This window comes from Trichosurus vulpecula, chromosome 4, assembly GCF_011100635.1.
Source record: "Trichosurus vulpecula isolate mTriVul1 chromosome 4, mTriVul1.pri, whole genome shotgun sequence".
NCBI lineage: Eukaryota > Metazoa > Chordata > Mammalia > Diprotodontia > Phalangeridae > Trichosurus > Trichosurus vulpecula.
Genome location: NC_050576.1, coordinates 13,916,880 through 13,932,116, shown reverse-complemented (window position 1 = coordinate 13,932,116; position 15,237 = coordinate 13,916,880). Strand labels below are relative to the sequence as shown.

Below are 15,237 nucleotides of genomic sequence, written 5' to 3'. Positions count from 1 at the left end.
AGATACCATTAGGAAGCAAGGAGACAGGCAACATCAGGCTATTGACTTTGCCCCACCCAGCAAGTGTCAATGGAAGAGGCGTGTTAAGGATGGAATATTGAGAAGTAGAATCAAACAGTGGAAAAAACCCTAGCTCAGAGGACCTGGATTTAAATCTTGGATTTGCCACTTAAGTACTTGGTTAGTTACTTAACTCTGGGCCCCAGTTTCACGATCAGAAGAGTGACTAGATTGAATGAGATGAACTTTCAGGCCCCTTCTCACTCCATCAATGTGGGGGCTGGTTTTCTCCTTGGATCAGCAGCACTGCTTCTTTTTAGGAATTGAAGCATACTGTTAAGTTCTATCCCACTTATTTCAGCTCTTATAAAACATTCTTATAGTTAAAGTCTTTGTGCTAAAGAATTCTTTCATGGCTTCGCTAATTTCTTGTACTTTGCTTCTAGTTTCTTTGAATATGCATCCACCTTGTAAGCTGCCTGCCCAAGAGTTGCCACTTGCTCCCCAATTAAAGTGATCTGATCCAGATAAGGCTGAAATGCTGCAGATTTCTGGTTTAAGCCCTTTAGGTTTCTGCTTATGTTTACTGCAATATCTTTCATTTCTAGATACTTCAAGTTAGTCAGTTTGTCCATATTTTTCAGAAATTTATAGTCTTCACTGGTGCCTGTCAGCTCACCTGCCAGGTATGTGGATGTTTTGTAGAACATGTCCTGGCACAGCCTTATAATGTCTGCCTCAGCAGGCTCTATGGCCTCCTCGGTCATCTCCATCATGGCATCATCTCATCCTAGACCCTCCTGCTGGGTCGCAGGGACACCATTGGCCGTGGCCACCATGCCTGAGCCTTCTCAGGTGCCGTAAGTGGTTACTGGACACTTTTATATGTAAGGCCAGAAAATGATGGCCTCCATAACTCCGAGGAGAAGCTTTAGAATTGTGGCGCCATCACATAGTTTGGCATTTTATCTAGAACACTTCCAGAACAGGGGTACTCTGAAATATACCCCTCTGCCATACTGAGTTGGTGACTCTACAAAGAGGCTTGTTTCTCCAAGGAAAAAGGTTAATAATGTTTCTCTTTGGGAGCTGTGGAAAACTGTAATCAGAGAGATGTAACAGTAGAGACAAAGCTGAAGAGACCTCACCTGCTAGGCACTATGGAGAGCAAGGTAGGCACCATGTTCTGGGGAACCAGGAGATTGAGTCCTGGAGTATAACTGTGAGTAACTGAAGTTCTATGAGTCTCTGGGGAAGAAATGCTCATTGATGGATGCTCATATTTTCCATGAATTCTTTGGATTTTTTTTCTGTGTGTAAATTAACTTTTTTTATTTTTTGAGCTTTGTGAACCTTTGTGCTTATAAGGGGGATTGGTGACAAGGAGCTGGATCTTCTATTATGTAGTTCCTAGATTTTCCAACTGAGAACAATGAGAGGGAGATATGAGAAATCCCCCAAAGCAGACCCAGAGCCTTTGTACCACATGAAAACCTCTGACCCAAGTGTTACCATTATAACATACATCAGAATCTGCTAAATACTAGCAAAGGTAGAAATGAAATTTTTTGAGGGAATCTGAGGAGGTAGACACAATTTCCATCTGGGTTGATGTATCAGAGAAAGGATGGAAGAGAGGGAACCCAGGCTATGTTTTTAAGGAAGGGACAGAGTTTAACAAATGGAGGCCAGTGAGATTGCCCTTGGGAGTGGGAAAGGCCACACCTAATGTCACAGAAGTGGCAAAAGACATCACAGATCCCAAGGTAGCCAAACAGGATAGGGAAATGCCTCCGGTTCTATCAATCAACCAACAAATATCTGTTAAGTAACTACTAGGCAGTACTGTGTTAGAGACCAAAGGGTAAAAGTGAAATATCCCTGCCCTCAAACAGCTTACATTTTATCAAGGGAAACAACATGTATGTGTTTATAAGCAGACACAAAGGAATGTTGGAAAGATGGACACTAGCAGCTCAAGGGACTGAGAAAGGCTTTTTGCTGAAGGTCCTGAAGGAGGCCAGAGATGTCTAGAGATAAAGAGGAGGAATATTCCAGGTATGCAGGATCACTAATGCAAAAGCATACGGATCAGTTATGAAGAAGCATGTGTGATAAGTAAAGAGGCATGATTTCACAATTGATTTTCATGCCTGCAGCATACTTGCCTTTCTTTGTGCTCTCACGGCTTAGGAGAGTTTATGGCATACACTACATGCTTAACAAATGTTTGTTAGGTTGATTGAACTTTAACTGATGGTAGAAAGAGATTATCCAGAAGCTGAAGGGTGGCCAAGGGTGGTATGGTGGAGGTGGTATGGTGGAGGAACTAGCCTGGGATTAAAATCTTTAAACAAATATTTGAGATTTAGAGGAGTGAGAATTTACTATTTCAAAAAAGTATTTTTTTTAACATGATCTTAGATTTTAGAGCTGGTAAAGAGGTCAAAAAGTTCAAACTCCCATTTTTTCAAATAAAGGAACTGAGACCTAGGGACTTTTCTAGATTCACTCATTTAATGTATTTGAGACAGGATTGAAAACTAGGTTTTCTAGGGTCTAGCATGTGCTAGTGGTATCATGTTGTCTCTGGAGTAGAGTTTGCTGACTTGTGATATAAATATAATCATAAGAATCCCAGAATCCTTTCAATGAGTAAGGTTCCCACCCATTCCAGTAAACAAAGTATCCCTTACAAAGGTTCAAAGAACTATTAAATATCCCTTTAATAATAGCATTTTAAAGCTAAGTATGAATCCTGTCAGTGCTTAGGTAATAGGGGACACCAAGGGATCTGTGTTTTCATTGGCGTTGAAGACACTCACTTGACCAATCAATATTAATTAAACACCTAGTGTGTGCTGGGCACTGTGCCGGGTAATAGGGATACAAGTATAATAAAGAATGAAGCCATGCAATAAACTGTGTGATACACATTGAGATCAAGTGACTTGTCCCAGTCGACACAGCTGGCAAGTGTTGAGATCTGGATTTGAACCCAGGTCTCTCTGACTTGTAGCCTAGCACGTTCTCTCCTCTGCCACATCACTTCTAGTGTAGAGAACTCCCAGAGAAATCCAGATGTGAAGCTGGCACTGGAAATGATGCTACTGAAGAAATTGCCTTTCTTATATTCCAGTGCTCCTCAGCCTGACCAGCTGAGTAACTAGCTATTAGGATAATAGGCTCCCATATCTTCTCTGGGCTTGATCTTAAGGTGTTTTAAGAGTTTTGAGTTAAGTGGCATCTTGGATGTGAGTGTGATTGGCTGTGTCCCATTTTCCCTGCTGAGATTGTTCATTCTTCCTATAATATTCTGCCTGGGAGGACCTTAGGATATCTCCAGGCAAGAATCAGTCCTTTAGCAAAGGAGCTGATTTCCTGGTAGGGAATATGTAGATTATCTCGATTACACTGCCATCAAAGCAGAGGGATGGAGACCCAGGGAGCTGGGAACATTGAGTTTCCTTCCTATTCACATTTATAAGCCTTTTTAGACATCATCTATTAGAGACACTTGAATCCAAATGGAACACGGCTAAAATGGTGGCTTGAGATACAGGACAGCATTTCTATTTTATTAGCTTCCCCCCTCCCTTTCCCTATCCTGAATGGAGCCCTATATTGCTTTGTTCTTTGTACCATCCAGTCTTTGCTATGTGGAGCAAAATTGCTGTTCGTCCATTCTATAGGCAATGTTTTGCCCATTCTGCTGTGAGCTGAAGACAGCCTATTCAGAAGGTTTCACACATTCTTATTTCTATACAACGGATGAACGCTAAGGTTCTAGCTTGACCCTGGATATTGATTTTTAGTACTAGCATCACGGAATGCTAGAATTGGAGGGGAATTTAGAAAATAGAATATCAGAATTGGAAGGGAACTTACAACAAAGAATATAAGAGATGAAAGGGACCTTGCAAAAAGGAATGTCAGAACAAGGAAGACCCAATGCTGGCAGTGTCGGAGACCTTAAAATGTTAGAACAGAGAAGAAACAACGTAACAATTGGAGGGGGATTTAGAATAGATTTTAGTCCAACATCTTCATTTTACACATCAGGAAATTGAGACCTGGAGAAGCTGTGGCTTGGCAAGGTAATACAGGTAGTGAGCTGCTCTTTGGACACGTGTCTTTTGACTTCTAAAGTCTCTTTTAATGTCAAGATCCTGTGGCTTCACATGCTCTTTCAATAGGAAAGAGGCAAACATTATACAATTCTGTGCTGGCAGAGCTGGTAGGAGGATCCAGGTTCTACTCAATTTTAATCTAGGGTTCTTTCAATGAAAGCATAGGGATTCTGCTCAGTGTAGTTGAAATGAGTCTGTACCAGCAGTCAGATGACTGGGTTCCTAATCCAAGACTGAGCACTGAAAGCTATGTGGTCCTGAGTGATTCACCTCTCTTGTCTGGGCCACAGTTTCTTCATCTGTACAATGAAAGGGTTGGACTAAATCAGGAGTTCTTAATATTTTATGTATTCTAGACATCTTTGTTATGGACCCCTTCTCAGAATATTTTATTCGAAAGAAATCATAGTTTAAGGAAATTCGGCAATTCCATCACCTGTCAGTGAATATTGTATTTTTTCCCACCCAATTTCAAAGACCTCTTGAAATCTATCTGTGCATAGATACCTACGGTCTGTGGACCCCTGGTCAAGAAACCCTGGAATCTAGACTAATTTTATGATTTCCATCATCTGGCAATTGGTATATGGAGTTTTGTTTATTGAGAAATCATTGGTTCTTTCTGATCATCAGTTTCCTCATTTATGAAGAGAATGGACTTTTTGGTTTTTTCCAGCTCTACAATTTCCAGAAGTTGTAGAGACACAGATTTAAGCTTGGTGTAACAACTGGATGGATGTTACTTGCTGAAATAAATTGTAAACTCCTTGCAATCAGGGGCTTCATTTGTTTTTCTCCTGTATCCCTAGCACCTAACACAAGTGCCTGGCACTTAGTTGATGTCTAATAAATGCTTGTTGAATCAATGAATAAAAAGTGAGGTGGGATGCCTTGGGACATGATGGGTTGCTCCTCAGTGGAAGTCTTCAGGGAAGCAGTAGATGACCAGTTGTTGCGCAAACTATGTAGGGATTTTTACTCCAAAATCGGTTGGACTCCATGCATTTTACAGGACCTTCCAATTCAGAGACCTTGGAATGCTGCAACTCTGATTCTAAAAGTGGGATCGTGTTCTCAATGAAACAGTCCACATCTTGAAAACATTTTCACTTACATAAGTGAAGCGAAGGCAGCCAAGTGAGTAAAGAGTCTGCTGAAGGGACATTTTCTAGGCACTTTGATAATTCTACTTTCCCTGTGGCTTGCCTGTTGCAGAGAGTTGTTTTTGTGATGCTAGACCAGACAATGATGCTTTATTTGTTTTGGGAAGACAGCTAGCCAAGACACATGACTGGAAGGCAGTTTCTATCCTGGCATATGATTATACAGAGCTGAGATGGATATGCTGAACTTTTATTTGCTATGGAGTTGTTATGTGGTTTGGATTTCAAAATACTTCACCTAGAAAAGTTGCAAGAGGCAAATATATTTACTATTTAGATTTCTGAACCAAGGTTTCCAAGGGGTCATATACAGACCAGTGCAAAGAGTAATGGACTTGCGGCCTGAATTTGTATTTTGCCTGGCTCTGGTACTTACCACCACTGTGAAAATGGACAAATGAGCTAACTTACCTAGATCTCAGTTTCTTTTTTAAAAGTAAATTCAATTTTTTTCAGTCAATGAAAATCATCCTTGTCTTTATCCCATGCCTTCACCCAGTCTGTTGAAAAATAAAGAAAAACACAAACCCTGTTAACAGCCATGCAGAATCATGCAAGAATTTCTGCTTTGACCATGTCCAAAAGAAAAGTCTCAATCTTTCCTCTGAATCCAACATGAGATTGGTAGTAGGTTTCATCATGAGTTTTCTGGAATTGTGAGTGGTCATTGTGTTGCTCAGAGTTCCTTCATGATTTTTTACAGCACACTAGTATTTCATCATGGTACATGTTCAACTATTTCCCAATTGATAGGTCCCTGCAGTGGCGTCCTGATAATTGTTTAGCAATCAACAGCTCTCCAAAAAATCCAATGTATGTACAATACACTGTTAAGTGCAATTTGTATTTGGACATCTTTTCCATCCCTTTATTAAGTCTAGACAATCAAGAAAACAATAAATCAACTCCCGATCTGTAGTCTTTGCTGATTTCCATGGCATGAATATTCACACTGAAAATTCTAACAATTATCTCTAGTGCATTGGTTTGAGCTGACTCTAGCACACACCACTCCCCCCGCCTCAGCATTCCCACTAGTTTCTAATTCTTTGCCACTACAAAAGAGTTGCTCCAAAAATGTTTGTACATATATGCTCTTTCCTTCTCTCTTTGATCTCTTTGAGGTATAGACCTACTAGTGGTATCCAAAGTTAATGCACAGTTCAATAACTTTTCAGGCCTAGTTCCAAACTGCTTTCCAGAGTGACTAGAACAGATCACAGTGCCAACAATAATACATTAATGTAACTGGTTTTCCACAGCTCCTCCAGCTTTTGTCATTTGGGGGTCAACTTTGCCAATCTGATGGATGTGAGGTGGAACCTCAGAATTGTTTTCATTTTAATTTCTTTAATTATTAGTACTTTAAAGCATTTTTCCATATGGCTATTTGCAATCTTGGATTTCTTCATCTGAAAATTGCCTATTCATATAGGCACTTCCTAACATAACCATGTAAAGTCACTTAATCCACTCATCCACTTCTACCCCTTCATTGGTAAAATGGGGATAGAGATGCAAGATGGGACAATGGTTATCAATTGGGGAACAACTCTTATTCTTCTGGATTCGAATCAGTTCTTTATATAGTTTGGAAATGTGATTTTTATCAGAGAAAATTTGCTACATAAGTTGTCCTGGGAATTGGATGCTTTTTATTTTGCTGGCCTGAGGGTTCCCTGGTGAAGTGACAAAGAGTCCCTGTACCAAGGCAGATGGGCACCTGCTCTGCGCCTCATAGTCTTACCAAGTTGCCTGCTCCACCGAGATCTTAAGTAACTTGCCCAGGGTCCCACAGAATTTGAGTGTCGGGGCAGGACTTGACCCAAGTCTTTCTGATCCCAGGTTATCTCTCCAACCATTGTCCCATCTTGCTTCTCTATCCCCATTTTACAAATGAAGGCGTGGAAGTGGATGAGTGGATGAAGTGACTTTACGTGGTTATGTTAGGAAGTGACTGAAGTGGGACCCAAATCTCTCCTGACTTTTCAGTCCAGTGCTCTATTCACATAGCTATCCTGCCTAGCCCACTGTCTTGCACATGAGATGGTGTGATACTGTACTTGTGATTTCATTGGTATCAAGAACCTCCAATGAAATGCCCTCAGCCAATGATAGTAGGCATCTTCTCTGCAACTGATGGTTTGAGAATTGGCTGAGGCACCCAGAGGCAAAGGTTTTCTTAGGGTCACAAAGCCAATGTGGATCAGAAATGGGCCTTGAGTCTAGGTCTTTCTGACTCTGAGGTCAGTGTTCTTTCCACTATGCTAAGCTGCTCGTTCCCTTGGTGCTTAATAAATTCTTGTCAAATTTCCCTCTACCTCTCAATCTGCCTGCATCTGTGGCTTGGGAGGTATGGGTAGTGTCCTGGCAGATCCGCTACTCCAATCAACGAGTGAAGATCAGCTCCCAAGGAACTCTCCAGGGAGGGCATTCAGACTCTTTGTGTCATGGGCAGCAGTTGGGGTGATTTCAGCTTGGCAATACAATGGAGCTTCTTGGACCAGAAAAGTTAATCATAGATTCCTCGGCTATGGGCACATTGCTCAGTGCAACAAGCCCAGAAATGTCAATAGTAAGTGGTCTCGGTACCATTGCACAATTAATTAGAATGAAACTGAGCATCACTTTTCCTCGAGTTTCATAATCTCATTTAACAAGACTCTCATACTGTCATCCAAGAAGGAGTCGAGTCTGTATAAGAGAAAACCCCAGGATTGCCTTAGAGGACCTGCAAGGGACCAAGGCTTTATTTGGAAGTTCAGCTATCAGTCAGTCAGTCAGTCAGTAAACATTTATTAAGAGCCTACTATGTGGAAGGTACTGTGATAAGCACTGGAGATACAAAGGCAGAAACCTGTCTCTGCCTTTGAGGAGCTCACAATCTAATGGATATAGAGGAGGCTTCAGTAATTGTCACTTTCTAACTAACAATGAATCAATAAGTTTATTGGGTATATTTATTGGCATAGAGCTGTCCTTACCATAATTGGCACCCATCTGATATTTCTAGACGAAACATTGATCCTAAGAAATAGCCTAGTGTCATCAGACATTTTGGATACAAAGAGGGGAAATTCATATTTCAGGTTCAGGGAAGGTGATCTGGCGATCTATCTTTTCTCAAAGTGAGACTGACAGCCCCCTGGTGCAGGCCCTCATTACCGCACACTTTGACTATTGCAATAGGCTGCTTGGGAGTCTCTCAGACATAAGTTTCTCACCAACCCAATCCGTTCTCCCCTCAGCTGTTGAATTGATCTTGTTAAAATAAAACTCTGGCCATGCCACTGCTCTATTCAATTAAGCCCAGTAAGCTCCCTAATAATTCCAGGATAAAATATGAAATCCTCTGTTTGGCATCCAAGGTCTTTCATAACGTGATCCTTTCTTCTTCTTGTAGTCTTCTTACTCCTTACTCACCCAAATGTACTATCCTGGATCCTTTTTGTTCCTTGGACAAGACACTTGACTTGTCTGACTCTCCCGACTCCAAGCATTTTTGCTGGCTATCCCCCATTCTCTCTCCTCACATCTACCTCCTGGCTTCCCTTACTTGTTTCAAGTCCAACCTAAACTCCCCCTTCATTAGGAAGCCTTTCTTAATCCCCTTTAATGTTGGACCCTTCCCTCTTGATTGTCTCCAATTTATCCCATCTATATCTTGTTTGTGTTTAGTTGTTTACATGTTGTCCTTCCCATCAGATTATGAACTCTTTAAGAGCAGGGACTTCCCTTTGCCTATCTTTGTATCTTCAGTATTTAGCACAGTGCCTGGCATGCTCAGTAAATGAGTGTTGGCTGGCTGACTCTTCCCACATGTAGTATCACATGCAGAGCTGGAAGGAGCTAACGGAGTTATTCAGCCAAACCCTCTCATTTACACAGGAGAATGTTGAGATCCATGAATAATAAATGACTCATCCAAATTCAAACAGGCAGTAAGTGACAGAACTAAGATCTGAAATCATATTCCCTACCTTCACAATCCAGATTTCTTTACACTTTCATGAATCTCAGTGCTTTCCCTTCCCCTGATCCAAATTCTTTTACTTTAACCTAAATTCTGACCTTTCCAAAAACTGTTTTGAGAAAAGATTGAGTTGACATTGTATCTATTGGGTTAACCACATCCCAACATCCCAAGAGCATTTCAAGCAATCTGTGACCTTTTCTTTGGCCATCCCCATGGTTTTCCCACATTTGTTTTTAATAGGTGGCAGAAATATTGGAATGAAAAAAAAAAAACAGATGATCTCTTTTGCCATGGCAACAAGAAAAGCCTTTATAAAATGAGCCAAAGAGGTGAAGGTTGCTTTTGGTCCCTGTGCCTTCCTTTGAAAGATGGATTCAGGTGCTTTATCAGTTCTCCAGCATGGTAACCAATAAATAGCACTGGCAAATTCAGTTAGTGTCCCCTCTTCTTTCTGTAGGTTCAATTAAGCTTGATTCCATGTTTCCTCACCATCTTAGAGGTAGGATACCAATCTATGAACATACGTTTCAGAATAATTACCATTACATAGAACTAAAAGCCTCAGTATCACTGAATTTGTGAGTTAAACTTCCTTAATAATTTCATTAACCACCCCACAAATTGTTATCCAGCTTCAGTCTGAAGGCCTTGCTAAGACGTGGGGGAGGACCCACTACCAGACCATTCCATTTGGGGACATCTGTAATTCTCAACAAGCTTTTCCTGAGGTCAGGCCTAAACTGGCCTTCTTCTAACTGCCACCCATTGCTCCCAGCTCTATCATCTAGGCCAAACAGAAGACATCTGATCTCTAGTGTGTATGGCATCCCTTCACATACTTGGAGGCAGCTATATCTTCTTCTCTGGGCTAAACATTGACAGTTACTTCCACTGATTCTTTCTTCTATGACATGGACCTGAGTCCCTTCTCTGTCCGAATTGCCCTCAATGCTCTCAAGCTTATCAATATTCTCTTTAAAGTGTGAAGGCCAGAACCAAACACAATACTCCAGATGAGGGCATACAGGGGGACTCTCTCTTCCTTCTTTCTGTACCTCTGCCTCTCTAAATGAAGCAAAATTAGCTTTGGGGGCTTTCATGTCATCCCACTGACACCTATTTAGGGTCACTAACCTCTCAGATCATTTTCAGTTCAATGGCTGGTCCCCAATGCTTCCTTCATCTTGTGTTTTTTAATTCATTTTTTTACTCACATTTAAGACTTCATGTCTTAGAGCCTCAAAAATTTTTGGATCATTCACCCCTACCAGTAAAAACAAGACAAAATAAAACAAAAACCTGAGTGTGTGCTCTCAACATGTATATATTAATTTATGGCTAATTTTTATGCATTTCCTATTGCATTAAAATCATGCACATTATGAAAAATGACATAAAGATACTTGATCCTAGAGTACATAGGGAGCCACTGAGCTCATTGAGGAGGGAAGTGACATGGCCAGACCTATGCTTTAGGAAAATCACTGTGGCTTCTATGAGGAGGATGAAATGAGGCAGGGTGAGACTGAGACAGGGAGATCAATTAGGAGGAAAGAAATTCTGAGGACTTGAACTAGAGTCCCCATTTTACAGAGGGAAACTGAGGCAGACAGGGGAGAAATGATTTGCCCAGAATTGCAGACTTATTAAGTGTCTGCATTTGATCTCAAGTCTTCCTGACTCTTGCTCTAACCCTCCATGCATTGCACTAGCTAGCTTTTTCTTGTGTATAAGACCATAGATCATACAATTACGAGTTGGAAGGGACATTGTAAGTCCTAATTTTATAAAGTCCAAGTCATGCAACTTGTCCATGGTCACACAGATAATTTAGTGTCTGAACCAAGACTCTTCCTCTGTCTCTTTCCATTGCTTTTAGCTCTCTTGCCATTGAAAATGACAACAACAACAACATTAATGTTGGTTGTTTTTTAAAAGCTTCTTGGGATCAAAAATTCTAAAGATTAAAAGCTCAACGAGAGATGAAAAGAGCTCTTTTCTGCACAATACAGAGAAGTGCTTCTGCTAAAAGTTTCTCTCTAGATTTGAGATGATGAACATAACTGTGTGAATAGAGGTACAGTTTCCTCCCCAATTGAGGATTCTCAGCAAAGACCAGCAAAGACTGTGATTCATTTGTGTGTCACAAAGGGTGAAGACATCTGCTGAGTTGGACGAGAAGTTAAGTGACAAGGTGAAAAGGAAAATGCCCATCAGAAGAAGCCACTTTGTGTCAAAGAGTTCCCCAGAAGGTCCTTTTGCTGCTGTGTCATAATGTCCGTAATGTCCTTGGGGCTCTGTGGGGAAAAAAGGCTATGGAATCAAGTGCGGCATTGAAAGAGATGAGCATGAAGAGGAGAGGAGAAGTGGCAAGATGGTGAGGTTTCTGGAAGCCAAGAGGCGGCTGCTTGACCAAATGGGAGCTTGGAATTTTGAAGTTTGATTTTATGCAACAAATAATTTTTAAGTCTGCTATGTGCAAGGTGAGAGGCAGCATGGGGGAGAGGAGTGACATTGAGGCTGTGGAGTAAAAAGACTTGGGTTCAGGGCTGACTCAGACACATACCGGCTGGTTAACCCTGGCCAAGGTGTTTGACCCCGAAACCCTATAGAATCCAGGCAGCTCCCTGTTGTTACTGAAAGCTGCAGAGCAGGTGCTGATACATGCTGTCTGGGGATATCTGTCACTGGGAGTTCCCAGGAAATTAGAAGTTGGGTCAAAAATATATTCTGTAAAGCATTGTGGTATGGTGACTGCTGAAAAAAAGGGAAGAGGGGAAGAAGAGAGAGAGAGAGAGAGAGAGAGAGAGAGAGAGAGAGAGAGAGAGAGAGACAGCGACAGAGAGAGACAGTGACAGAGAGACACAGCAACAGAGAGAGAGAGCGACAGAGAGACAGTGACAGGGAGAGAGAGAGAGAGAGAGAGAGAGAGAGAGAGAGAGAGAGAGAGAGAGAGAGAGAGAGAGAGAGAGTGTTCTTGTGGCTAAGGCTGTTACAAGAGCACTATACCTTGACCCAGAAACACCTGAGTTCGGATGTAGCCTCAGACACTCCATGTGACCCTAAACAAATCACTTAATGTTTCTTGGCTCCAATTTTCCTCATCTTGTAAGCAGGGCTAATAATTGCATCCATCTTTCTGGGTTATGAAGATCAAATGAGATGATATTTGTGAAGCATTTTGCAAACCTCAAAGCACTGAGAGTTAGCTATCATCATTATTATCATTATTAGTCAGTTAGTAACCATTTATTAAAAGCCTGGTGTGTGCCAGGCGCTGTGCTAATGCTGGGGATAAAAAAGAGGCAAAGATGTTCCTTGCCCTCGAGATACCCACAGTCTCATGGAAGAGCTCATCATTTATTATTCTTCCCCGGCAGGAACTTGCAGTCCAGAAGAGGGGAACGCTACATAGACAAAAAGAAGTATGATTAAGGAGAGCCAGGCAAAGTGTTACAAGAAATCTGAGGAGGGAAAGATCATAGTGGAAGGAGCCCTGCATTTGAGGTTAGATGGTATGGGTTCAATTCCTAGCCCTGCTATAGGTTAGTCTATGAAGGTTAGTCAATAAGCACTTATGAAGCACCTACTGTGTGCCAGCCACTCTGCTAAGCACTGGGGATACAAAGAAAGTCAAGGTCACCTGTGTGACCTTAGGCAAGGCATTTACCCTATCTGATTTCAATTTTGTCTGTAAAATGAGAGGTTTGACTAGATGACCTCTAAGCTTCTTTGTAGCTCTAAATAGATCAGCTCATGATCCCATGACTCAAGCATTCATTAAGCACTGACTGTATGCCAGGTATCATGCTCTATGCTAAGGATATAAAGATGAATGTCAAATAATTGCTCTTCAAGGAGCTTCCATTCTATTAGGGGAGATGCCGTGCATGTGTACAGGCATATAGACAGAATGTGAAAAGAAAAAGTTTGTAGTGTTTTAGTTGATTGGTTTCCCAAAGAACCTAAACTTCTAAATATGGGCATTAGGGGAGGTGAGAAGGCATGGTTGACACAAATGGATCTAACCACTACTCAGCTGTCCATTTTCACAGCCCCAATCCTTATTTACTACCAATCTCTTGGAAAATATAACTTCTAATTAGCTCCTACCCAAGGACGCAAGACATGCCCTTCCAGTCTGTCCTCCATTGTCATGTTAGTCTTCTTACTTACTTACTCAAAATCCTTCCAAGAGTCCCCATTAATTTGAGATAAAGTTCAAATTACACGGCATTGCCATCAAAGCACTCTAAAATCTGAAGCCAATCTGGCTCTCCAGTTCTATCCAGTACTCCCTATGAAACTGGGATTTCCCTAAACAAAATCAATTAATCAAAAAACATTCATTAAGCTCCTCTTATCTGTAGACACTGTGCTAGACACTGGGGGTGCCAAGACAAAAACAAAATAGTCCTTGAGCTCATGAAGCTTACATTCTATCAATCATCAGGCATTTATGAAGCCCCTACTGTGCTGGGTACTATTTTCGGTGCTCAGGAAACAAGACAAAACCGAACAATCCACTGCTTTTATTCCAGAAGTAGGGCATACTCATCTGGAATCACACTGTTTTAAATACTCAAATAGATTTCCTGTCCCTCCATTTCTATTTTGTGAAATATAATCCATTCTTCAGGGTCCACTAGGTCTTCCATGAAACTTGCTCTGAGCCAATCAGCAGCAAAAGTTCCCTCTCTCTCCTATGTTCAATCAACAATCAACAAGCATTACTTGAACACCTGTTGTCCTACTGTCTAACCCTATAATTGATTTCTATTGAATTCACAATTTGACTCTGTACTCTAAATTTTCTGTATGCTGGTCATAGGATCATGGCACCATAGATCTCAAGGTAGAAAGCCATCCAGTCTAATCCCCTCATTTACAGATGAAGAAACTGAGGCACAAAGAGGTTAAGGGACTTGGCCAAGGTAGTAAATAACAGAGTGGGAATTCAGACTCAGATCTTCCAACTCTAAATTCAGTCCTTTCTCTCCTCTATTAGATCTTTAGATATTTAAGTCAAGAATCATGTCATACTCAAATCCGTGTACCCTACAGAACTTAGAATAGCAGAAGGTGCTAAGGAAATGTTTGTTGAATGAATGAATGGGGCCTTTTTTGACCACCCCAGCTGTTAGTCGCCCTCCTCACCGTGAGCTTTTATTTATTTTTGCATATTTTGTATATAGTTACACACGTGCATATTAACTACCTATATGGAAGTCAAATTCCTTGAAGGTGGAATGGCTTGGTTTTTGTCTTTGTCTATTTGATGCCTAACACAGTAGGTGCTTCATAAATGCTCGTTGATGGATCTATTGTTGTCATTCAGTTGTTTTCAGCCACGTCTGACCCTCTGTGACTGCATTTGAGGTTTCCTTGGCAAAGACACTGGGCTAGTTTGCCATTTCCATTTCTAGCTCATTTTACAGATGAGTAAACTGAGGAAAACAGGGTGAAGTGACTTGCCCAGGGTCACACAGCTAGGAAGTATTGAGCCCAGATTTGAACTCAAGATGAGTCTTCCTGAGCCTAAGCCGTGTGCTCTATCCACTGAACCACCTAGCCGCAGGTACTACTGTTGTCCTAACTTAATAGATGAGGAAATTGAAGCTGAGAGAAGATAAGCCCAGGATCATGCAGCTAGTGAGGGTCTGAGGCAGGATTCAAACTCATGACTTCTTTTTAAATATTATATTATATTATATTATGTTATGTTGTGTTGTGTTGTGTTGTATTATATTATTTTTTAAAAATAAATTTGTTTTTAATTTTTAGTTTTCAACACTCAGTTCCACAAGTTTTGGGGTTCCAAATTTTCTCTCCCTCCCTCTCTTCCCCCCTCCCCCGCCCCGGACAGCATGTAATCCAATGTAGTTTCTACACATACCTTCTCATTGAAATTATTTACATAATAGTCCAATTGTAAAGAAGAATTACAACCAATGGAATGAATCATGAG

At 41.1% G+C, this 15,237-nt stretch overlaps 2 protein-coding genes across 4 annotated transcripts in view; one reads left to right on the top strand and one right to left on the bottom strand.

The window, feature by feature from the left end:
- The window catches only part of LEPR (leptin receptor), a 148,060-nt gene that overhangs the window by 34,793 nt on the left and 98,030 nt on the right, over positions 1 to 15,237 (top strand). The gene's annotated exons all lie outside the window — the stretch shown is intronic.
- On the bottom strand, positions 411 to 773 carry LOC118846071 (biogenesis of lysosome-related organelles complex 1 subunit 2-like). Its single transcript, XM_036754247.1, has one exon. It carries the CDS (start codon positions 771 to 773, stop codon positions 411 to 413), a length of 363 nt encoding a protein of 120 aa, XP_036610142.1.

What these genes read in the sequence shown, in the direction of transcription:
- LOC118846071 (XM_036754247.1), bottom strand. Translation starts at nt 773, where the DNA reads ATGGAGATGACCGAGGAGGCCATAGAGCCTGCTGAGGCAGACATTATA.